The sequence below is a fragment of the Cryptomeria japonica genome, chromosome 8 (assembly GCF_030272615.1).
Source record: "Cryptomeria japonica chromosome 8, Sugi_1.0, whole genome shotgun sequence".
NCBI lineage: Eukaryota > Viridiplantae > Streptophyta > Pinopsida > Cupressales > Cupressaceae > Cryptomeria > Cryptomeria japonica.
In genome coordinates this window covers 309,240,136-309,266,477 of record NC_081412.1, presented here as the reverse complement: position 1 = coordinate 309,266,477, position 26,342 = coordinate 309,240,136, and the positions used below count along the sequence as shown (strand labels likewise).

Below are 26,342 nucleotides of genomic sequence, written 5' to 3'. Positions count from 1 at the left end.
ATTATGAATGAAAATTAGATTTTTCAAGACTTAGACTTTAAAAGATTGCTATGAAATCAAAATAAGTCTTGAATGAGAACTTCAAAAATTTGATTCTTCATACCTCCTTCTTTGAAAGCTTAACTATGAACCTTGGGAAATGGAAGAAAGAAGATCAGATTTTGCTGGATAAGGATTGAATTTTGATCTCCCTTTGGATGAATTATGTCTCAATTAACCTTCAAAAGAAGTTCGCCTTCCACTAGCCTCCAACCACTTAGCAAATTTTGGAAATTAGCCTCCAATTTAGCAAGAAATTCGCCTCCAATCTGGTATAATTCGCTCCTCCAATCTGCTCTTTGAAATTTGCATGAGAAGAATAATGAATGGATGATTTGAAAGTGCTACAACACTCCTCTCTTATATAGGGCGCTCACCCTAATTAACCATGAGGCCGACCTAGGTTTTTAGCAATAAAATAAGATAAAATCCCCTTTAGAAGGAGGCCGACTTGCTTGTAGAAGCAAATAAATGAATTTGAGCGCTTACCTTATTTTTAAAATTTTAAAATTAATTTTAAGACTTGAAAGGTGTTCTTTTTGTTTATTTTAAGGCTTGAAAATTAATTAATTCAATTATAAAGGCCTTAAATTATGCGAATTTGATCTAGCTCCCCCAAATGTCTTAGTTTTGGCAAATTTAGTGAAAATTGAGGAATATTGAGGTTTGATTGAGGCTTAATGAAGTTTCCTTTCTCCCTTGGGCATTGAAATATCCAAGATGATGAAAGCATAAACCATTTCAAGACTTATTTGAATCTTACATCCAGGCTTGTTCACTTCATGAATTGAAATTTTCACAACCAATATTTGCAAATTTAATGTCCTTGTCTTCACAATCTTGCGATTTTCCCTTGACTTAATCAAACAAGGTTGAATGATAGGCTTTTGATGATTTGACTCTTGCGGATTGATAGGATTAGTTGTTCAAACACGTGTCGCGGTCACCACCCTCCTTCTAGCGCCAATTCTGTTGACGTGTATTTTGTACACTATCAAACACAGAATAAAATACCTAAGGGTACCTTATCCTCTCTTGAGTAAAGTTTCCGAATGCTGAAGATATCGCGAAAAGGATCAATCGGAGAAACTTCAAGGTTCTTGTATGTAGGATCTCTACGTGTGGATAAGCTCTTTGTGGTATGATGTGATTTGCTGGAATCACAAGGGGACTTACATTTGATGATTGAACGTCTGATCTACTTTGAATATTGCTGGAACACAGACTCTTACTAGCTTTGATTTGAAAAAAAAAAGGAAAAAAGATGAGGGCGAGGAAAGAATCTAATCCTAATACTAAGGAATGTAGGAGCAATGATTGATCTTTGATGAAATTCTAACTAAGTCTTGTTTTGACATCCCAGGACCATCTCCACAAGGTTAGTGCGATCTTCGAAGGAAAGCTTTATGATGTTCAAATCATCACTGCAGGCATAGACACCATCAGGTTGATGCATATCAATGAAGAAGCGACAATTGAAGTTAAGCTTAAGCTGAATGATTCCAGTTGACTACACAAGGCAAGTCTGCAATCAACAAACTGCTAGTAGTATGGATATACGAATTCCACCATCAATCAAGCACATTTTTTCCACTCATCTAATAACATGAAATCAAATACAAGAAGTATAGAGACCATGCAAATTGTTGAATCGACCCATAAATTTCACCATTTCTTCAATGAAGTTACAAGTCTTTTACAACAACATCTTGGCAACAATCTTTGCCTTCTCTCTCTACTCTACTCTAATTGCTATTCTATCAACTAGCTAATCACCTTCTAACTACTCTCTATCTGTCTTCTAACTGCTTCCAACTATTCCTTTACAAATGAAGAGTCGGGGCTTATATAGTGCCCTCAATACAATTCGATGGCTTAGATCAATTTGAGATCAATGGCCAAGATTCAATAATGAAAACCCTAATTAGGGTTTGTTACAACCATTACATAACATTTAATGCTCGACCAATGAAATAATTGTATTGCTTGGACACATGTCCTCTCTGGAAAATTCGACCAATAGATAGCTGGGGTAGGTACATGGAAGTTTGTGCTACCTTCTATGAGTTAGGTACATTGAATCTGGACATTGTTGAGGTGGACCAATCCGACTGGAGGAGTGATGACTAGGATGCTAACTCGTCTGACACTTGTAGCTTGGTAGATATTCAATTTGATGTTGTTGAGAAGCTAGCTTTAATTAACTCATCTGGAACTATCTGCTTCTTCAACGAACCCTTGCTCTGACTTCTTGTGTCCTTGATGTGCAGGATGATTGATGTACCTCGCCTTGGAATGCTGGATTGGAAGAGGTCGCCCTTGTTGATGTTTGATCGAAGAAAGCCATCCTTGTCGATGCTAGATTGGAGGAGGTCGCCCTTGTCCTTGCTTGATCTTCTTGGAGGAGACCGTCCTTGATCTGGCTTGATTTTACAACTTCGGGATCTCCATTTGATGCCTACACAAAATATTAAAGTTAGTCTTTTGAGCATCAAACCTCAAAGCATGAAATTTAAGACCTTTCAACGGTAAAACTTAAGATATTAATTTGAAAAAAGTCATGATAAATCAAGAACTACACATTTTCAAATTAATAGTGAATGGAATTTGGATCTTCAAGACTTAGACTTCACAAAATTGCAATGGGATCATAATAAGTCTTGAATAAGAACTTCAAAAAATGATTCTTCATACCTTCCCTTTGAGTATTTAAGTACAAAACCTTGAAAAATGAAGGAAGAGGACCGGATTTTGTTGGGCAAGATTTATAGTCCTTCCTTGGATAAAATGCACCTCCTTTAGCTTGGAAAAGAACTCCACCTTCCTCTTCAAAAATCTAGAAATTCGCCTTCAAATACCTTCAAAACATCTGGAATTTATCCTCCAATCTAGCAAGAAATTCTCCTCTCCAATAGCTTTCAAGATGAATTTCGCCCTCCACTAGCTTCTCCACACTTAGTAGAAATTCGCTCCACTCCTCTGGATTTCGCTCCTCAAATTGCTCTCCAATTTCGCACTCAAAAGGATGATTGAATGATTTGAATTGTGAAACAACACCTCCAATATATAGAGCGCTCACCTTCCACTTACCCATGAGGCCGACCTTGCAAATAAAAGGTGAAATAATAAATAAAACCTCAAAAGGAGTAGGCCGACTTGTCAAATAAAGGCAAAATAATGCCTTGTGCGCTCAACTTTTAATTTTTAATTTCACAAAAATTAATTTTAAATGCCTTTATAATAGAAATTCGATTTTTTGAAGCCCAAAATTAATTTATTAAATGCCAATTTAATTAATTTTTTCAAATATTCCAAAGTTAGCAATTTGGCATCTAATGCGATTTGGAGGATATTAACGCCCAAATGTGGTAAAAAATAATGAATGCCATTAACTTCGCGCTGGTCCCTTGGAGAGGGATAGGAGCACTTTTTCATTTTTAGGCTAGGATTCTCAATTTTTTGAAGTCAACCCTTTGTTCACCATGCTTTAGAAGATCTTTCCCATCTCACACAACTTTGCCTTAGCATAATCTCGGAGGGAATTTGTTGTTTCATAAAAAGCGCCCTGGTCCTTCAGTGAGGGACAGGAGCACTTTTGAGTCCATTGCATGAATTCTTGATCATATCAACTTCAAATTATCCTCCAGGCGTAGAATATCACATTTCACTCCATCTTGAGCCTTGGTAATAAAAATATCATTTCAAAATGCAAGGTAAATGGTCATATTTGGAAATTGCGCCCTGGTCCCTTGGTGAGGGACGGGAGCACTTTTGCCAGTTGTTGTCAAAATTTGTAACTCTCGCATCTCAATTCCACTTCAAGGCATTTTAAACACTTTTTCAAACTTGCGCCTTGGCCTCAATTTGTCCAAAATTGGCGAGAAAGGCTAGATAACATGTTAAGCGCTCTGGTCCTTCAGTGAGGGACAAGAGCACTTTTTCAACTTCAAGCTTATCCGTCCTTTGCTAGCTTCCCAAATTATCTTCAATGGGCTAATCATGTCCTCTTCCATTCATTTCAATCACAAACTTGCCTTGGCCTTGCAGGAAATTTACACTTTCTTGGAAAATCACTCTGGTCCCTTGGAGAGGGACAGGAGCACTTTTTGGAAAATCGCTCTGGTCCCTTGGAGAGGGACGGGAGCACTTTTTCATATCTTGGTGTATTTCTTTGTCTTTTAAACCTTCAATCGCGTCCAAGGCATAAAACATCCTTCGTCCTTCCCATCCAAGTCAAGTTTTGCCATAAAATATCAAACAAAGAGGAGAAACTTGATAAAGTGCCATGGTCCTTCAGTGAGGGACAGGAGCACTTTTTGTCATTTGGGTTGATTTACTCCTTTGTGATCCGCTTAAATTATATTCAATGGACAAAACATGCTTCCCTTAACCTCTTCAAACCATAAAATCACTTTAATCTTGCAAAGATAGTGCAAATTTGAAATTCAAGCTCCGGTCCTTTAGTGAGGGACAGGAGCACTTTTTGCCCTCTAAGCCAAATTGTCTCACTTTTCATCTCGAAATTCCTTTGCTAGGGAAGATTTCATCTTACTTCACGCTACGAATAAGAGTTAATGTCCAAAAAAGGTCTAAAATTCTACATATAAAGAAAAGCGCTCTGGTCCTTCAGTGAGGGACAGGAGCACTTTTTACCTTCTAGGCAAAAACTTCATCATTTCATCGTTTTTAATCAAGTCTGGATGTTCTATCACGTTCATTTCGCCATCCACCATGCCTTTGATGTTTCAATTTGACCAAACGAGGCCAGGAATGGCTCAAATAAGTCTTTTCGCCTTGGCCCTTGAGTGAAGAACAGGAGCACTTCGCCTTGGTCCCTTGGAGAGGGACAGGAGCACTTTTTCCTTTAACCTTCAGAATTCACCATTTTTGTGCCTTCAAAATCTTCAAAAGTATCAAGTCATGTCCAATTATCATTCCGGAAGACCCTGCACAAAACAAAATAGAAAAGTCGGTGACAAATATGCATAAAATAACATTTGTGCTCTGGTCCCTTGGTGAGGGACAGGAGCGCAATTTGACTTTTTGAACTCTCTATCAGGATAATTTTTATGGAATATAACATTTAAGTATAATTCTTATACTTTAAGTTATATTCCATATATACTTTCAGGATGTTTGAGAGTGGTTTCAGACCTCCAGGAGTTAGATTGCAAAATCTAGTTTTTTGAGGTTTTTTAGTTTCCAGACTTAGTCAAATTTCAGGATCGGGACTTTCAGACTTAGCCGAATTTTAGGATCAGGACTTCACTCAAGCCAGACTTGCTATCCATGTGATCCCCTGGGCGACACTCAAAATGCAAAGGCTAACTGACAAAACCCTAAAAGACCCAAAAAAAAACAAACCCCAAAAAGCAAAAAAGTAGGGGTCCCCATTTGCAATGGGCGATGTGTGAAAACGTCACAATAGGCCCCAGTGATACAACCAAATGTGGAGCATATGCAAGATGATATCCTCTTCGATCTAACTGTCCTCGCTTGAGAACTTATACGGGATGAAGATGAATTTTCAATAGTCTTCTGGGTACTGATCGAAGAAGAGACAAAGGCCGAAATGATCGACAACCGAATTGCTGGCAGAAACTCGGTACCTGATGAGGAAGCATGAAATTAGGGTTATTTATAATATGGATTTAGTGTTAATGATGTCTTCTAATAAGTTTTGTTTTGGTTAAGATAATGTTTAAAATAGTCATTTGCAAGACCGTTACTATTACAGAAACTGTTTCTTGAAAACGGCTAAGGGAGTTTAAGTTATAAAAGGAGGTAAAAAGATAGATAAAAGGGGGGGGGCGGGTTGGAAGGACAAACTTGGCGTTGTTTTCTAAGAATTTTGGATTTTACTAAATGTGATTCCTTTAATATCAAGCAAAGGAATTTTGAATTGTTTATCTGATGTGATTAGACTTTGTGCTATGATGGATAAATTGGCATTCTTATGTGGGTGCTTCTCTGTTCAAGATTCTATGCTTAGGGTTATTAAAGTATTTGTTTCCCCTTTTGTTCATTGTTATATATTTATCTTTGAATGAATATAGAGCGATAGTGACGCTGTTGATAATTATTTATAAATTTCTTTCTGCATGCTGTTTCTTTCTCTTTCCTTGTTTCCTTTAAGGCTTTTTGGTCAAAAGTCTCACCTTTCTTGCTTTTTGGTTAAAAGCATACCCCGAAAAACCCAAACTTATACCATAAGAGGGAGCTGTACCTCTAAAATTCAGAGGAAAGTTGCAGAAGGAGTTGCAACTTATCCAATTGTTGTTAATAGTTTGTTCTCTTATTCGGGTTGGGAGTCATATTGTCATATTTTTGAAGAGGACAAAATTTGTTAACCAACAAGATCCTAAGGCAACCGTTTTTTATTTGTCCTTTGACAAACTTTGACTCTTTGTAGAGGGATGGAACATAAGTGAGCTTTCACTTGAAAATATGAGCTCGTATACTCTATGTTACAATGGTTACACCACAAAGAAAACAACCAGCACCAGAAATTTGTTTAATCATTGTTGTATATTGCCAAAGAAGGAACTAGAACTTCCAGTTCTGACCATTATGTATGAACCTAAAATGGAAAACATTATTGAAGATTTTAAAAAAAAAATCAGCATTATAACCCCTTATTATGCATAAAATGTTCAAAACTTACTAAACGAAAAAAAAACAAAAAAACTTGAAAAATATTGAAAAAATAATTCAAAACTTGAAAAAATGAAAGATTTACTCACCTTTGATGGCTAAATCTTGTCCAACAATTCCTAAGCTTTTGGTGCGTGTCTTACTCCTTTTTAGCCTTCACCTTTGAGAAAAATGAAACAACCTTCAAAACCCAACGATGGCAGCTTGGAGGAAAAAAAATGGTTTTCTTCGTGTTGTGTTTGTGAAATGAGTTGCAAACACCAAATAGAAGTATGTGAATAATTATTATTATTTTTGTTTAGTTTGAAAAGTTGCTTTTTGGGGTTGTGCCTTCTGTGGGTACTCTCGGGTTTGCCCAAGGTACCACCCGAGCACTCAAGTACCCTATGGGTTCGGCGAAGTACCACTTGGGTGGTACCCTAGGCAAACCCGGGGCTGCACCCGCACTGCACCTAGATTTGCATCGGACTTGCACCCACACTTGGCCTTCAAGGGAAGGACTTGGTAACATAGGGATGAAGTTTTGGGCATTCTAGAGGCCTAAACATCATTTGCTAAGTAGACCAATTTTGAATTTGGAATGATTAAAATTTTGCATCTAGATCATGTCATCAGTGCACAGGGAGTTCAAGTTGATTAGGAGTAGATGCAGGCTATCTAGGATTGTCCTCCCCCAAAGACCTTGATAGGCCTACAAGGATTATTTGGATTATGTAGCTACTACAAAAGATTTTTTAAAGGGTTCTCGCATTGGGAGTGCCCTTAACAGATTTGACTAAGAAGGGGGCTTTCACATGGATCAATGTAGTACAACAAGATTCTGACAAGCTCAAGGAGATGATGAGTTCATGTCTTGTACTGGCCGTTCTTGATTGATTCCCTTTGTGTTTGAATGTCATGCATTTGGAGAAGGGATTGAAGCAATTCTCATGCAAAATAAGATCCCAATAGATTTTGAGAGTAGTGAACTTAGAGAGGCAGAAAGAAGGTTCTCAATCTATGACAAAGAGACGTTGGCCATCATGCATGCACTAGGCAAGTTCAAGCAATATCTAATGGGTGCCAAACTTGTGATGGAAAAATACCAAAATAGCTTGAAGTACTTTCTCAATCAAAGGATTTGAATGAAAGACAATAGAAATGGGTATGTAAATTTCAGGCTGATGACCTTGACATTGAATATGTTAAAGGTAAGAAGAACATACTAGTAGATGCCTTGTCAAGAAAGTCCACTCTATGCTCATGATTGATATTTCAGGTGATTGGAAAGCTGAAATCTTAGTAGAATATTCTAAGAATGCCTTTACTATTGACATCTTGGAAGATAAGTTGAATGATGATAAATACTAGGTAGCAAATGAGCTCAACATCTACAGGGGTATACATCTTGTCCTTGAGTAAAAGATGAAGGTTAAAATTTTAAGGGCAGTCCATGACACCCCCTTGGTAGGACATCCGGGGTATTACAAGACATACAAACAGATTAGGAAAGTTTTACTTGGAAAGGACTCAAATGTGATATCCTTAAGCACATTAGAGAATACTGGCTTGCCAATAGAATATGATTGAGCAATATTTTTGAGTAGGTCTATTGTAGCCTCTACCTGTTCTAGATCAGAAGGGGGAGAACATCTCGATGGAAATTGTTATAGGACTCTCAAAGGTACATAATAAGGGTTGTATCTTTGTTGTGGTTGATAGACTTACCAAGCCAACAACAACTTGTTCATGGCATCAAAGCCAACAACTTCATCCCTCATTTTAGTCAACAGTGTTTCTCTTTTACTTAAAGCATCCACTACCTTCTTTGAGCTTCCTCTCCTATCTTGAAGGATAAGTGTGTAACCTTGTAGGAGCTCTACTCAATATGTTGTTGGTTCAGCTTGACTTGACTGATAATAAACTATAAAGCATCAAGATCTACATATAGCACAAATTCTTTAGGAAGCAAGTACTGCCGTCACTTCTTTAATACTTGTACAATGGCATAAAACTTTTGATAGTAAACAAAATATTTATTTCTGGCATCAGCAAGTTTCTTGCTGGAATAAGCTTATGGGCTTGCCCTCCTGACTAAGAACTGCTCCAATGGCTGCTCTACTGGTGTCACAATCCACTTGGAATACCTTTTGCAAAATCTGGCAAGGTTAGGACCAACAGTTCAGTCCCTTTTTTCTTTAAAAGCTCTGAGCTCTTGTTTGCTGCTAATATCCATTTGAATTCATTTTTCTCCCCACATGGTTTCAGTGATGGGTGCACAAAAACCACTATGTTTTGCATAAACTTTTTAGTAAAAGATGTGCTAAGCCATTCAAGCTTGTAGCTTTAAACATACTCGTAGGCATAGGCCAGTCCAGTCACCTTTTTTGGATCCACTCCCAGCTCTATGTTGGGGATAACTAATTCCAAATAGACCATGCTTTTTTAGATTGATCAACAACTTCTCTTTAAGCCTTTGTAAAACTTTCCGAATATGTGACAAATATTCCTCCCTGCTGTTGCTAAAAATCAGTATATCATTAAGGTAAGCAATCACAAATCTGCCCAATAAAGGTCTCAGCACCTCATTCATTAACCACATAAATGTGCTGGGAGCATTTGTTAATCCAAAGGGCATCACTAATTACTCGTACAACCCCTCCTTGGTCTTGAAAGCTATTATCTAGGTTGCAGGGAAACGTCTCCCTGACCACCTGGTACAGGTTCACGTATCCAGTACCAGAGGCGTCTTAGGGTTCGCTGGTGCTTTTGGGAGACGTGGGCGGGAGTCGTGCGTAAGTTTCCTGACGAATCCCGGCCAAAAACTAAATTGCGACCTTTTTTCACACCTCAAAACACTGCCGCGGGCCAAAAACACACACATCCACAGCCATTTGTACGCCGCGCGAAGGGGTTTTGCAGGCGAAAATGTGAAAAGGGTCCGATACGTTTTTCCGAGCACACAGGAAGCTACGCAATTGCGTATTTATTATTTAATAATTTTGGACGTCTTTAGTTTTGCGATTTCCTCACGATTTCTGTCTCTGCGAATCCGAAATCATTCATTCACGATATTCACAGTTTATATACTGTGAATGAATTGCAGAAATTTTTCTACGGTTCATTCACAATATATAAACTGTGAATGAATCGATTGATTCACAGTTTATATACTGTGATGAATCGCAGAAAAATTTGTGCGATTCATTCAGAAAGCACAAGTTTAGTTTTAACTTCTAAATTTGTTTTAAATATTTTAATTTTTAATTTTTTAATTTAATAATTTATTAATTCAATAATTTGTAATAACTAGTATTAAATATATTAATAGTTTATATTTTAACTGATATAAACTATTAGTCTATTTAACATTAGTTATTACAAATTATTAATTTTTTTAGTTTTAAATTTTTTATCTTTTATATTTATAATTTTATAATATTGTACTTTATAATTATAATATTTTTGTCTTTGAATTTATCAGAAATTTCTGATAAATATTACAATGATTGTATGAAAGTTCAATGTCATTATATTTTTAGATTTTCTATAAATTATTAAATTATATTTAAAAAAGTTGACGTCTCCAAGTACCCCCGTCTCCTATTTTGACAAAAAAAGTCATACCGGTACCTGTACCAGTCTCCAAGTGCCCCCGTACCCATGCAACCTTGGCTATTGTCTATTCATCGCTCTCTCTTATCCTAATTTGAATGATAAAATCAATTTTCCAAAAGTATTTAGCTCTCCATAGATGGTTAATGATGTCATCCACTTTAGGTAATGCAAACCAATATTTGATTATTGTCTTGTTTATGGCCCAAGAATCCATGGACATTCTGCATCCACCATCCTTCTTGGATGCTAACACAACAGGATCTGTGCATGGGTTAAGACTGACTCTAATCAGTCGTCTTTTCAACAACTCTTGCACTTATTTACCTCTTCATTCCCTGCAGGGTCAATCTATAAGCAGCCTTGTTGAGTAAGCTAGCTTTAGGGATCAAATCTATGATGACTTATAATCCTCATACGTGGCAGCCCTTTCAACAGTTATTTTTACACGATTCGTCAAATTCTCCCAATGACTTATTCACCTACAAAGGTATTTCACTATTGTCACTTAATGTTCCTACTTGTAACACCTTGGGGACGTACACAAAACACACCTTTTCATGCATGCAATCCTTCAAAATTGTTTTCCTCACACTAGTGGTGTTCTTGGACCATTCTCCACATCGGCTTTGGTTGTTGATGGAGTGAAGACATGTTTCTAGCCATTCTTTTGCCCTACTGTCTTGGCTAGTCTTTCTATTGAATTGCCACAACCTCCCTAAAAGTACATGGCACACATCCATGGGCATAATTCCCTACTCTTCACCTCTTTGTGCATGCCTGCAACAAATCCCCATCGTCCCTTTCAAATGCATGACTTAAAATCTGCAAGATGAGGACCAAGTGAGAGATTCTACTCATGTGTTCTACTGGGTCGTTTTCCTTTTTTGATGCAGACATTCTCTCCTTGGATTTTTCTGCCCTTTCAAGGCCATGTTTTCTTCTTTTCTCTGCTTCCTTATTGCCGACTCTTCTTTTGTTCTTTCCCCCACACAGCCCTTCTCCCTTAACTTGGAATCTCTGACCCTTGTTTTCTCTTTATGGAAAATTCCTTTCTTTTCCTACCACGTGGCTTAAGGCCGTACAAGCAAAACAGTCCTAATTTTCAGTTTCCCACCCACAAGGGAGTGTTTGGGTGCCAAAGGAAAGGTATACAGCATGGTCTCAAGTTGATTTGGCCTTTCCCAGGCATCCACCAAATTATTTGAGTGCCCAACCAAACATCACAAAAATTTCAAAACAAAATTTGAGGTTTAAATTTACAAATGTACAGTAACATTAACAAAATGCCCCTACATCAATAGTGGTTGACAAATTTTCTAAAATGGCATATTCCATTCCTTGTCAAAAGTCAAATGATGTGACTAAGATAGTTGATTTTTTCTGTAAGGAGATAGTGTAGTTGCATGGGTTACCACAGCTCATTGTGCTAGGCAGGGATATGAAGTTCCTTGGTCTTTTCTGGCACACCCTGTGGAGAAAACTGGGCATAATTCAATAACAGTTTCTGCATATCATCCATAAATGAACAAACATATAGAGGCTGTCTGTCAGAGTCTTGGCAATCTACATAGACATCTGGTATGAGAGAAGCCTATGTATTGGGGCTCTATTTTGGTGCAAGTGAAGTTTGCATACATCTCAGTGAGTACATCATCAAGGAAGATGACATTCCAATTGGTGCATGGGAACATCCTTGCAAATTGTCAAAGATCATTTAGAGCGGGAGATGGTAGGCATGTAATTGTAGAGGTTGAAGACTTTACACAATACATGAAGGAAGTTCACATGCAAGTCTTGAGGTAGCTGGAGTAAAGCGTCGATGAGAGAAGGCTTACTGAGAGGGTTAGTCAGTCATGGCACATCTAACAAATGAGCACTTATGGGGACATCCTTGCAAAGTGTCAAAGATCATTTAGAGTGGGAGATGGTAGGCATGTAATTGTAGAGGTTGAAGACTTTACACAATACATGAAGGAAGTTCACATTCAAGTCTTGAGGTAGCTGGAGTAAAGCGTCGATGAGAGAAGGCTTACTGAGAGGGTTAGTCAGTCATGGCACATCTAACAAATGAGCACTTACCCAAAGGAACATATAACTAGCTAAAGCCCAAGAAGATTGGTCCATGCTACATTTTTTGTAATTTCCTGAGAATGCATTTGAGCTCAAGCTGCCAGAAGCATTGATAGATCACCAATATTTAATGCATCTAGTTTGTATTCCTACTATGTGCTAGCGAGTTCAGAGGTTACACAATGGAAACACTTGATTGGCAAAGGAGATACTAGAGAAGTAGCAAGATGTAATTGTGTAGATCTTAGACATGCACATTAGTAACAAACCCTGTTGGATTGAGAAAGGAATATTTTATTCATTGAAAGGGTAAAGGGCCTATAGAAGACTTATGGATTTCTAAAAATTAAGTCAACTTGGGTGGCCGGATCAGTTGTTGGATTGTCCTAAATTCTGAGTTCCTAGCTCACAATCTTTTTCCCAAGGGTGTTTGATGTAAGAGCATCCTTGGGGTTGGCACAATCTTGCATTGCTCAAAAATGTTGTTGATTTGGTAGTTATTGTGTGCAAGCCTAACTTGTGCATGCATGTTGTTTTGTGCGATAGTTTGTTGTGTGCAAGCTTAACTGGTGTGCGTGTGTTTCTTGTTTTGTCTAGGTAGTTTTGGTGTCTCCCATACCATTGTTGGTCCTTGTGTAGGCCCTATTTGTTTGGTACATATTTGTTTGTACCATAGTTCCACGGAGTTTCCTGACGGGGGGATGTGGGGAAGGGCTTTAGGGACCGGGGGACCAAGGGCCTAAATTTGGGGACGGTTGGGGGACGACAACGGAGCGGTTTGGGGGGGGGGGGGGCAGTACTGATATAAAAATAGAAGTGAATTGAAATCTTCAAGGGGAAATCTGCAAGGCAAAATCTCTATGAGTGCCCCATGGAAGGCGAACTAGTTTCCACGAAGTTTAAGTTGCAATCAATATGTAATGGCATGTGCCATATAGCAAGCGACCCAGTGGCATCCCCGATAGAGGTGGTGGAAGTGGTGGTGCTGTTGGGTGATGTTTCTCCCAAGTCCCCAACTCTCAGAAACGTCTCCCTACAGGGGACGCGGGTTTTTTTGAGGGGGGGGGTGCGTCCCTATGGAATGCTAGAACTTTGTGCACATCTCAACACACACACGTCTTACCTTGTTGAAAGCACCAATCTTGCTTTAGTCCTTATGCATCTCATCCAACCCATACAAAAAGATTTGACCCTATAGTGTGCTCCTTAGATAAGTTATCAAAATGTCAGAGCACAGAGTCAGTGTTGGGATGGCTTTTGTTAGATGATAGCGATTAGATTTTCTGACGGCTTATCAGTCAGAATATTAGGTAAGCCTCAGTTCAAATTTATTAAGGTATGGTATAAATGTTGTACTTGAAGATTGCACATCTTTGATCCATAGATTGGATTTCCTCCTAGATGCACATTTAAGATGATGACTTACATCAGTTCCCCATATTAACGTAGATCACATTTTTGGTAGGCACTATTAATTCTGGGTACTTGGTCATTTTAGAAGGTTGATCTCTTAGAGTGAAATTTTTGGCAGGTGATTTGGGTTTTGGGTAGAGCTTAAGATTTAGTGATTATATTGTAGAGATTCTCTGCAAGTATTTCTCACAATCTGAGTAGCATGGTGTGTTAGGTTTCACATATTGGTGGCCCTTTGTAATTCTTTCAATTTCGACAATTGAATCTATTATTTTCTTGTTCAATCTCCATTGCTCTTGCATGCTTGCTTCTGATTCTGTGCTTTGTGCTCTTGTTTGTTGTCTGTTCATTTGACTCACAGTTGGCTGCTGCACAATTCTCGCTAGGCAAAAAGAAAATGGCCCACAAAAGTAGCCTAAGGAACCAATCTACTTCACTTTCATAGAGGAAACCTTCAAATGAGCTGCAAGGGACAAGAACAATAAGCAAATCAAACCTCCAGAGGACTTATCCCAATTATCTCCCATATCACATACAATATAACGTAAAGAAAACCATCAATAGACCCCTACCCCCTAGGGGGCTATTTTTGGTATCCATCCTAGCATATCAGTGGCGAAAAGGGGACACATATAGGCCACTAAACACAACCTCCCTTGTGTAGATGGATCATTAAAATGCTCAACATTGTCCAATCAAGGAAATGCAAATTCTCTCATGGAGCACCAAAATGTTATGTCCCTTTCTTAGGAATGAAGGAATTACTTGAAGATCGGTAGTCTATTACTATTTACTGTAGGCTAAGGGACAAAATAAGGGAAATAGTTTCATTATAGCATTATAATTTTGGGCCCTAGTTGTCTTTTCTAATAAGGGCTATTTAAATGTTATTATTTGTGATCATCTAAATCAAATATTGTAAGGCCTATGCATTACTTTATTTAAAAGTATGTTTAAATCATTTAGAGGGAAAAGTAAAAATAATAGTGCCCAAATTGGAGGTGCCTATATAGGAGAGGCAAGTGCCCAAAGTAACATATCCATTTTGTCATTATTTTGAATTCAATTTGCAAATTTGAACACTCAAGGATGAAAACCCTTGGTTGTGAAAGGCAGAGGACAAAAACTCTCTTGGTTTTAATTTGTGGATTTGAGGAAGAAAACCATCTTATCCAATTGATGGCGGTTTCATTCTGGGATTGCAATTGAGCTTATTGTAATACCAATTTTAGCTGGAACATTTTATAATTGCAAGAAAATTAGAATATTGGCAGGTTTGTTGAATTTGTGGATGTGCCTACAACTGTACCTATTTTGGTGGTACTTTACAGTTTACACATTAGATTCCAGTCATTATTGACATTGTTGACATGGATTTGCACAGCTTCTGTTGCCACCATTTAAATCCAGCCCAACGTTTAGTATTAACATTAGATCCCAATCATCAACAGCATTTTCACAATGTTACCCCGAGTTTCCGGGACGGGGACGGCAGGGGACGGCGGGACGCGTTTCCGGGACGGCAAATTTTTTTGCCAAATTTGGGGACAGCGGGGGACGGCAAAGGGGACGGCTATTAAAATATAGGAAATATTTAAAATATATAGGAAAATTTCAAAATTCTAAATGTTCATATGAAAACATGGATAAAGCATGCATACATACATTATATTCATATGAAAACAATAAAACATGGAAATGGCATGTGTATGATACTATGAAAAGTTGAAGACATTTTAGAATGTAAATTCTGAACATACAACATTGTTAATACTCAATAGACAATATGCAATTATGCATTCATAAATCAGAATTTCAATTCATTCACATTGTCAATATGCATATCATAATAGATATTAAAGAAATAACATACAAAATGTCAAAACAAAGAGGTTAAATTTTCCCTACTTCTATCGACGCGGTTTCCCCCCATATTTTTCAGCGGGGGTTTGGGGGCAGCGCCCCCAAGGTGGGGTCAAGGGGCATCGCCCCTTGCGGGGTCAAGGGGCAGCGCCCCTTGCGCGCTCCCTGTCGCGATACAGGGCGGGGTCGAGGGGCAGCGCCCCGCGAGGCCAAAAAAACTTATTCTTTCATAAAGGTGTTGGGTGTTATTTTTCTATTAACTCGCCGAGTTTGGCGATTTTTGGGCGATTTTCTAATCTCTGTGTCAAAATGCCCAAAGGCTACACTGCTGCCATATAGTTTCATTGTCAAAATTATGAATTAAATTAATGTTATCTTTTAATTTTTTTATTTTTACTAACAATTTGAATTAATAAGGGGCCTATATTAGAAAAAAAATTTAAAAATTGGAAAATACAACTTTTTTTAGTTTTTTAATATTTTTTAATGGCCTTAGATAAGGGGGACGTCTAGCCGTCCCCGGGACGGATTGGGGACGTCCCAGCCGTCCCCAGCCGTCCCCGGGACGTACGGACGTCCCCCAAGGCTAGGGCAGGCGTCCCCCCGTTTCGGGGACGTCCCCTAAAATATAGGGCAATTTGGGGACGGGGGGAAACGTCCCCTAGCCGTCCCCAAGTCCCCGAAACGTCCCCGAGACGGGGACGGGGGTTTTCAGGTCGGGGACGCGTCCCCGGGTAACTCTGCATTTTCAGCAGCTGCCATACAGCCTTGAAGGAAGCCGTACAAAATAAATTCTAGGCGCCAGCTGTAGGAAGTCTGCTGTACATATTTGGGGTGTTTGGTGGCTGTTTGATGCCATTTCAAGCTATTTCAGGCTGCACCTAATCTGACTACCAGAATCATCACTACTCAATTCTGTCCATACAGTTTGTGAGTTGGGACTTTGCATGAAATAAATTTTATTGTATTAAATGCTGCTATAAATCAGATCAGTTTTTACTTTCAATTTCAAGGGTTTCCAGGATTTCATTAAACTGCTATTTATTAATTATTATCATTTATTGATCTGATTGAGTAAAATATCCAATTTCTAGGGCTTTTAAATTGAATTTTCATTATTAAAACTCCAGATCTGCAATATGTGAGTGCTTGGATTAATTCTGAAAATTCCATTTTACTGATCAGTGTAAGACTAGGGCTTGGATTGTATTTCCATTTTCATTTTCAGTTTCACTTAATCAGAAAATACAAAAAAAATTGCATTTTCTTATAGGGTTCCGGAGAGGGGACACAAAGCCTTAGTGTGACCAAATAATAATAAATACCAATTCCTCAAGGAGAAAGTCAGAAGTAAAAATAAATATGATATCATTGCTGGAAACTGGTACAAGAAACATCAAATATGGGGAAGCAAGCAACTCAGATTTTGTTCCAACACTAGAGCACTGATCCAATAAGATCCTACTAGAAATGCTTCCAAATTATACCAATCCTTTCATTTTGGTGGGCGGGTGGTGGTGGGGGAGGTGGCAGGGGTGGACAAGGGGGTCTATTTCTCTCCATTTGAACTACAGGCTTGCTGTTGGATTAACATCTGTATACCTGCTTTTGGGTATAATACAACTGTAATGACTGAACGTCGCATAGATTGCATCATAACTAACCTATGGAATATCATTTTCATGGGCTATTTCAATGCCATAAAAGGCTGTGAAGAGAAAAAAGGGGGCATGGTTTTAATTAGTAAGTTGTCGACACTCTCATACAACAAGAAATAGGAACATTCTTGATAGATACTAGATAGTGATTTTGAAAAAGGATGGCACCCTGGAGTAAGAGATGAAAGGGAAGAATTACATAGCTGTAAGCTGGATAGGACATTGATCTCAGATCAATGGCTGACTGCCAACTGGCAAGTTAATGTAAGTGATACTAGTATTTCAGATCATTGGCCAATATCTCTAGTCCTAACGACCAAAATTTAGATTTGAACATTTGGCTTCCCCAAGCTTAGTTTTAGCAAAAACTAGAACAGTGGTAGGTAGAAATGATTTAGATTCAGTAAATAACCGGTCAGTTTTATGAGAAAATTCAACAATTTGAAAATGAAACTCAAGTGCTCTTACAAAGCTAGAAATAACCAACTCCTTTGATAGAAATCAATTTCACACAAGATCTGCATGCTTGGAGTAACAGACGGAAGAGAAAAAATTACATATCTGAGATGCTGGACAGGGGATAGTTATCTCAGATTAATTGCTGGCTACCAACTAACAGGTGAACATGAGTTTAGTGATGCTATATTAGATTGTTGGCCATCATGTCTAGGCCAAATAAGCCAAAGGCAGAATCAGTGCAGACTTCAGTTAAAAAATTAAAGCATGTAGCTTTCTCATCCTGGTTTGAGCCAAAAAAATAGAATGATTGACAGAATCAATTTATATTCGGAGATATGATCCATAGAATTTTATGGGCCAGCTGAATTATCTCAAATCGAAACTTACATACAAGAAGGAAACTGAATTTGGGAATATCTTCACTCCAGTGACAACTGTAAAGAACCAATTAACCTTGCTGCAATGACAGATCTGGGATAATGAATTCACATAAATCAGGACAGGCCAAGAGCAAACGCTCATTCGGGAACTTGCCAATTTCTTAGGTAAAAGAGGAACAATGTTGGGGCAAAAATACAATGAGCAATGAATTTCACAGGTGGGATTCTAGCACAAATTATTTCCATAAATCTGTTCCAAACAGTTAACATATGAATTCTGTGAAGCAAATCCTTACAGCTGAAGGAAAATACATTCAAACTGCACCTGAAATAATGATTTGCATCATTGACTAAAAATTATCATAACAGAGGAAATAGCCATCCCGAGGAAATTACCAGCTCCAAGGGAGTTAATTAAAAAGTTCAAAAAATAATTAGAGACAATATAATGAAGCCTCCCACAGAAGAGGAAATTAGGCAAATTCTTTATAGCTTGGACATTTCATGTAACATAATTTTTTCCTTCCAAACCCACAACAAGCCTGCTGAATTGCAGCATAAAACATGCAAGTATTCTAAGAAATTATGTCATAACATGTCTTGTTAAATACCATTACATGGGAACTGTCTACACTCAACTATGTTCAACTTCACTTGTTAGTCATCCAAAGTTTTTAAGTGTAATTGTTAATGAACATGAGATTTTCACAGTCCATATGAACGAGTAAAAGCTTGTGATAAAAATTGTGTAAGTTTATTTTTATCAACTTTTTGGATCACAGTCCATGATCCTATCATCAAGATGATAAAAATGAGGTTAGGACTGCAGGACTTGCCCAATAAAATGTATGAGATGGCACTGGACAGCTGGTTCATTGGGAATTCCTTCTTGTGTCAGTAAGTCACTTATCAACTATACATGTTAACATATCTTGTGTGTCTGGTTCAAGGTGTATTCAACAGTTCTGGACGTAACTAATATGAGCTGTTTAGTACATTTTTATTATGTATATATTGTTACATGCTTTGTATTTTTTTATAAATTTTTTCCGTTTAAGTAAGATATGATGTCAAAAACTACACCAACAAACCCTTCCACCATATTAATTTTCTTCCTTGAGCAGCTTAACTGTAGTTATACTGGGAATAAACATGCAAGATCCATTAGTTTCCAGTTGGTAGGAAATGCCAAACAGCTCATTCAAAAAAGTGATATAATGGAAAGAGAAATGGAAAAGAAACAGCTTTTTTACTATAACATTTGTGTATGAGTACGTGCTTTTGCTATGTAAAATTTGTGAAAGAATCCTTGTCTTCATGTATTGTGCCATTACCTTTGTTGGTTTGGCTAACATGTCTATGTTTAGCTGATTCGAGATGAGATACGAGCTGGGAAGTCAGATAAAGAAGTTTATGATAAGCTTGAAAAGGACTATGGAGAGTCTATCCTTTATGCTCCTCGGTTTGATATACAGACTGCTGGTATTTGGTTATCACCGGTAGGTTGCAAGTAGTCTTTCTCGTAAAGTCTTATAGTTACCTTTTCCTTTTATGCTTCTAATGCAACAGCAATGTAGAATACAGGTTATTGTAGCTGGGGCTTTTGTAGGAATATGGGCATATCGAAGATACCAGGAACGGGCTAATGTGCAACTTTTGGCCTCAAGGTTGCTTAGAAACATTCCTTTGACTCGCAATGAGAGGCAAGCAATGCTTGAACTTTTGCAACCCCCACCCCCAAAAAGAAAGTGGTGGTCATGGGGTGGTTAACAGTATTTTCATCCTGTTTGTTTTGCTCCGTTATATTCCTGCAATTTTGTTAATTTACATAGTTTTATGTGCTACAAAATGACTAGACTGGATAAAATGAAACGATGTCAATGTAAATACTAGTCAATATTGCCAACATATAATTGATAACTGTAAAAAGTATTCATTGCCTCAATTTTTGGATGTATGGGTGAGTATATAATATGCAATTCTACTATAGCTAGTAATTGATTGTTTTGTAGACCAAGTACAGTGAAAAATCTTGCTTATTCACCAATAGGATTCAGTGGAAGGAAGATGCAAAATATTATTCTCTTATATATTTTGAATTGATCTATTTGTTCAATATTTTGTTGGGGATCCATGACTTTGAGGTGTACACTGGTGTCTGGTGAGTTGCGCATTGCTGAGAGGTCTTGGTTTTGATCTGGATGAGGTGGTCTTTGGTGTTTACATTGTGGAGTATGACACCATCTCTGACATGATAAAATTCATGACAAGTTTCATTTTCTCTCATTTGAAAAAAAACTTGGAGGTTTTTCATATTTTGCATTTGTAAGTTGGAGGTGTGATGAGTCAAAATTTTGTGAAGGGGGGCCTGAAAGTTTCTTCCTATTCAGAGTAAGAGATGGTTTGCTTCAGCCTTTAGATGTAGTTCAATCTTTTTAAGCTGTTTCCATTTCTATGCATTGAGAAATTGAATGGCATGATCGGTATTATTTGTTTTGCATTTAATATTTTAGTTGCTTTGATCTTTGATAGTATCTTTTTCATTTTTCCTTTTATTTATATGTGGCTACCATTTTCCACATTTCTAACATGAAATTCTTAAAAAATAAATAAATGGAAGGAATTTTGTGTTTTTTTATTTTGATTAAGAGCCAATATACTTTATATTTAGTTCACATTGTCATTCTGGTTCATTGCCATTAGGAAAAAAACAAGAAAAAAAAAACAATACCAACTAATGATTATTGTGGAAGACCTCAGTTCCTTAGCAAAAATATATTGATTGGGTTGTATTTAGGTTAATCAAAGTAACTACATTTATTGCTTCTCCCTCTACTAACACATTTTTAAAAGTGCTTGTGTGTGAAGTGGGGCCCTCTTGCCTTGTGAGGAAATTTTTCAAATTTTTCAATTATGTAATGACTACTTATTGGGATGGTTTTAAAATGCCTTCAAAATATTGGACAAATTCCAAAAAAAAGGTAAATTTTACAAAAGTTGCCAACAAAAACTCTTCACTTACAAAAATATATGTTTGGGTTATGATGGGTTGATATCACATTATTAAGAATCGTAGATAAAGGTGACATAGTTAGTACATACTACAAAAGCTTCCTCAGTGAGGAAAGCAACTCAAGGCTGCAAAATCCATGGTGGACTACATTCATTGTACCTTTTTGACCTATTGACAAACGCTTAAAAATATTGCTCGTTTGTGAAGTGGACCACCCTCCCTTGTAGCTTACACTAAAATAGATAATATGTTAGTGTAATAACTATTCTTGGAGGTTTTATGAGATGACACTTAGTACACAAATGGACAAAATCTCACGCAATTTTAAAAACAATAAAAATTGTCTAAAAGAATGTAATTGTTGAACACAAATGCATGACATGGCTATAATTGTGTTAATGTCTAAATTGGGAAGAATTGTGAGATAACATAAGATATTAGATGTTTTAAAACCTTTGTTAACACAAAGTGGATTTCTTGCACCATTTGTTTGCCTTATCCTTACCTACAAATACTTAAAACTACTTGTGGTTTAAGTGGGTGTGCTTATTCTATAATTATTAGAAAAATCTATAATAATTTGTTATTGTTGTAGTAATATTAAGGGATGAAATGTTGTGTTTCCATATGCTGTTTATAATGGGTTATGCTTGTAAATGTTGCATTATGTTGTTTGTCTATAATTTTAATTAGTTTTAATAAGCTATAATTACAATCTAACTTGGTATTGACAAGACATTATTTTATGCCCTCAAGCAAATGTTTAAATCTACAAGACTAATTTAATGTTTTCTAATAAATATAACATGCATGCATTTAGATATCAATTTAATTTAGTTGATAATAAATTTATTCTCTTAAGAATAAATAACATTAGATTACATCTATGTTAGTAAGTACAAAAATATATTGAATTATTTAACAAGCTTGAGGTTAAGCTCCTAAGATTGAATTTGAAGTATAATTTTGGGATTAAAAAAGTACCTAAGATTGAATTTATTTTTCAGTTACTTATTATAGTTGAAAAAAGAAAGGATTTTGGAACAAGTATATAAAATAGCAATAGCAATAAATGATTAAAGAAAAATTGTTCAATGATCATATGGGAGAGAATTTGTTTCACTTCCAACACTATTTTAATCCTCAAAACCTTCCATCTCCAAGACTATCCAACCCTAATATATATTCAAAATGTTAATGCCACCCTAATATATGATCAAAAGGTTAATGTCACCATCTTCCTCTCTTAATAAGGGAAGGAATTCCTATTCACTCTACTAAATAATGTAGAGCTCTTCACGTCAAGGAAGAATCCACTAATCTTCCTATAAAGTAACATATTAAACTAGAATATGTGGGATTGAAACTAATAGTTTAGATGCTTAGGATTAACCACCTATATAGATGAACACAGACTAATCAACATTCCTCGATGATGTGATCTTCACCCAAAATTGATAAGTATAAAATTGCTTGATTTCTCTTAGAATTGATAATATTGGCAAGAAATTTCAAATTACTTGAGATGTACTGTGTCTTATATACAAAGTAGATATTAACATTTTTTTAATGTCGATAGGATTCTTGACTTGAACCTTCCATTATGATTATCTAAAAGAAAAGATGATTCAACTAGAGTTCAATAAGTCCATGAATGTCTACTAGATTATTTCACTTACCTTATCATCTTATATATTTTCATCCATTTGGTTCCTTTTTTTTTCACCTAGAAATTATCATTCTATGTACTCTATGATTGTTAACTCCCCTCCTAGGTATCTTGAATGAGATAAATTCAAATCAAAGTTATTGGCAACATGTTTGACCATGTTTGAATTTTTCACATTAAATTTGTTGTACTCGATAGTTTAGTCTACACCAAATTTATTTTATTTATAGAGAAACCTAATAAAAATTCAAATTATTATATTATATATGCACCCTCGACCCACTCAAATTAACTAAAACATTACTAGGAGCACAATGACCACAATTCTATAGTTACAATCCTCAAAGTTCACAAAGATATGCACTTCATTGCAAAAGATTCCAGAGCTAACATGGTCTTATCTAATTCCATATTAGGATTTTCTCAATGAAATATCAAGGACCATGTATCCTACCTACCTTGTGTACTAGGCGTGTTTCAAATTGGATCATGTTGGTAGTAAGATATATTGATTCACTATTCAAAAGAAGATGAAAATGTAAATCGTAAGACAATTTCGAATGATTGATTCCTATTGACTTTTTTCTTTAAAAATAAAATAAAGGTTGTCCGTAGTGGCATAAGCATGCCTAAGGTGATTCAAAAACCTTGGATGTGAAATTCAATGCAATAAAGCTTTATAGGTGATAATAGAACCATTACTACTAGTAGATAATGGTTTGCATAACCTCTAATTTATACATGTGATGGTTATTTAATTGCCAATATATTAAGATGTTGTTTTCATTGCATTTTCAATACTTATGTGGTGGTTGCATTTCAAACACTTGCAGGGAGTGATGATTTTATCATAAGCTAACACGTGAGTAAAGTAATGGTTGCAAATAGGGCCTCTTCTTTAAGACTTTCTAGTTTCATTTTTGAACTTCCAAGGAAATATTAAATGCATAAAAATTCCAAGGGGCCACTGTAATAGGTTGGTTGTACTTAGTTAAGTGGGAATTGTGTTGTTACAACCTAGTGATTCTTAGAGAGATAAAGGTAATTGGGAAGTGCTTATAGTAGTTGAAGAGCTTGTATGAGTGTTTGGGCACATTGTGCATGTAAAAGATGTTTTTGAATGGATAAAAAATTATCATGTAATAGATAAGGAGAAAAAAATGTTGGCATGGTTTGTGTCATGTTAAATTTTTTGTTAATTTTTAGTTTTAGGTATAATTGTCATGTCTTATGTTTGTGCTACTTCAAATCTTCTTAGCACTATTAAGTATGAATTGGAAATGGGGCAACACATGCATTTCTCACATGTCGTTCATGTGTAAATTATTGCTCATGCTCACATGGTAGATGCTAGTGGAATAGGGGAATGTTTAGAGGACCACCCTCTTTGCTAGGAAGGAGTTTACTAAAGGTGGCAATGATTAATGCATGAGGGAGTTGTGTTTATTTGATATGGTGGTGGCAACAATGTGGGATGTGTTCTAGTAAACCTCTGACTAGTTGTTTTGATGGTAATCCTTGTATGATTATGCATGTTGTTTGCAAAAATTACATTTAGCTCATGTAGGGCATTGGTAAGGAAAGTGTTCAACAAATTTTTTTTTATTTCAAACAAAATTTCTAAGAGAGTTAACTTTAAATTTCATTGTATATAGTTTCTTGGTTGCATTTGTTGTAAGATGCACTCTTTCCATTGGATTTTCTCTTGATCAAACCACTTGATAAATTAGTTGAGCTGCCCCACGATGATTCAAGATAAATTCTACTTAGTTATCTCTAATCCAAAGACACATGAGCTTGATATGTGGGGGAGAAAAGAGATTAGTAAGACATACTTTAGTGTGCTAATTTGAGCTTTGTGTTTGACTTCATAATTAATTTTTATTGACTTAAATGATTGCATTTATTGTGATCTGTTTGGTTTCTTTTTTGTTTATCTTGTCCTCTTTGCAAGGACTTGGTAAGAATTTAGGTTTTTTTTGAGTCTAAAAATGCTTTGATCTATGAATTGAGTTGACATTTGTTTTTTTGTTTTTGAATTGATTTTAACTAACAAAATGAATGCACTAGAGGCAAGAGGAAGGAAAATAAACTGAACAAGGATCTGGAAGACCTGAAAGTTGTTGGGGCCACCTACGATGAGTTGGTGATTAAGGCAGAGGATTTGCTGAAGAAAATTACTGTGTAGTGCCTTCTCTGTTTCTTTGCTGTTTTTTGTTGTTAACCTGTTCTTTCTGTCTGCTGGTCTTTTGGCCAGTCTTTTTGTATGCGGACTTTAAAGCACTGTTCTTCTTATTGCTTTTTCTCTATCTATGTTGTAAAGGTTTCGGGTCCTGAAAACCTGTTTTTTAATTAATCAGAACTAACAAAATGAATGATTTTGATTGAAGCTAAATACTAAAATGTATTGTTTAATAAAAAAAGGGAATGTATTGTGATCTACTTGATTCTTTTTTGTTTCTTATCTTGTCTTGTTTGAAAATAAGACTCTATAAGAATTTAGGCTTTGGAGCCTAAAAATGCATTGATCTATGAATTGAGTTGACATCTGTTTTTTTGCTTTTGAATTGATTTTAACTAACAAAATGAATGATTACAATTGAAGTTAAATACTAAAATGTATTATTTAATACAAAAAAGGAATTACTAATACATGGTTTTGTGTTTCCCAAATAAACAATGTGAGCTAATCAACTATCAAATCAAATAAGTAACAAAATGCAACAATTATTTCAATCAACTAAGTTAATAGGAAAATAACAAGCTAATCCTCTACTCTCATTTTTTATGTGATTTGACAATGACTTCATGTAAATTTGTTCCTTTTTTTGTTCCTTCGATGAAAAAAACTCTATTGAAATGAAGGTAGAATTTGTACATCAAATTACACTAATCTAATGAAAATAAAAAAATTCTATCTTACTAAAACTAAATTTGAGAAGTGGTAATAAAATTTTATAGATCTAGGCAAGATGAATATATGATTAACTATTCTAACAACTTGTAAACAAATTTTGGAACCTCGCACTTGGGATGCTGGCGACCCCAAAATGTTGATGAAAAGATCCATGGTATGCATGTTCTCAACAATTCATCTGTAATCCTCTCTCCTCTCTAGCCTGGGGTACTTTGCTTGATGGAAGAAGCAAAGGAGACGGGGAAATAGACTCAATGGGAAATTATTGGGAATGTTGCAGTTATTTTTTGGGGAGCATAGAAGCTTAAAAAATGGTCATTGAAAGAGATTAGGGTTGTATAGAGCATATGAGTTACTTGGATAACTTGGAAATTTTTCTTAGGAACCTTTAGAATTGAATTTTTAACCTATTACAATGGCTATAAAAGATAACAAAAAAATTAAAAAATATTTAGGAGAGGTCACCTAAATAAAAAGATCATTTTTAAATCTATTTAGAGTATAAATAGGTTAAAATTCAATGGGGAGTTGGAATTGAAGAACTAATAGAGGCATGAGTAATCAAGATTGAAATATGTTTAAGTTCAACACTTGGGTGCATGATGGAAAA

At 36.2% G+C, this 26,342-nt stretch overlaps 1 protein-coding gene across 11 annotated transcripts in view; it reads left to right on the top strand.

Annotated features, from left to right (window-relative positions):
- Window positions 1-20,065, top strand: part of LOC131060574 (cytochrome c-type biogenesis CcmH-like mitochondrial protein) — a 66,807-nt gene extending 46,742 nt beyond the window's left edge. For all 11 annotated transcript variants that reach the window (XM_057993858.2, XM_057993848.2, XM_057993854.2 and 8 more), the window contains 2 exons: window positions 19,501-19,632; window positions 19,718-20,065. In XM_057993858.2, the coding sequence (XP_057849841.2) occupies window positions 19,501-19,632; window positions 19,718-19,903 (318 nt within the window). In that variant the 3' untranslated portion in view covers window positions 19,904-20,065. The remainder of the gene's footprint in view (window positions 1-19,500; window positions 19,633-19,717) is intronic.
- The last annotated feature ends 6,277 nt before the right edge of the window (window positions 20,066-26,342 follow it).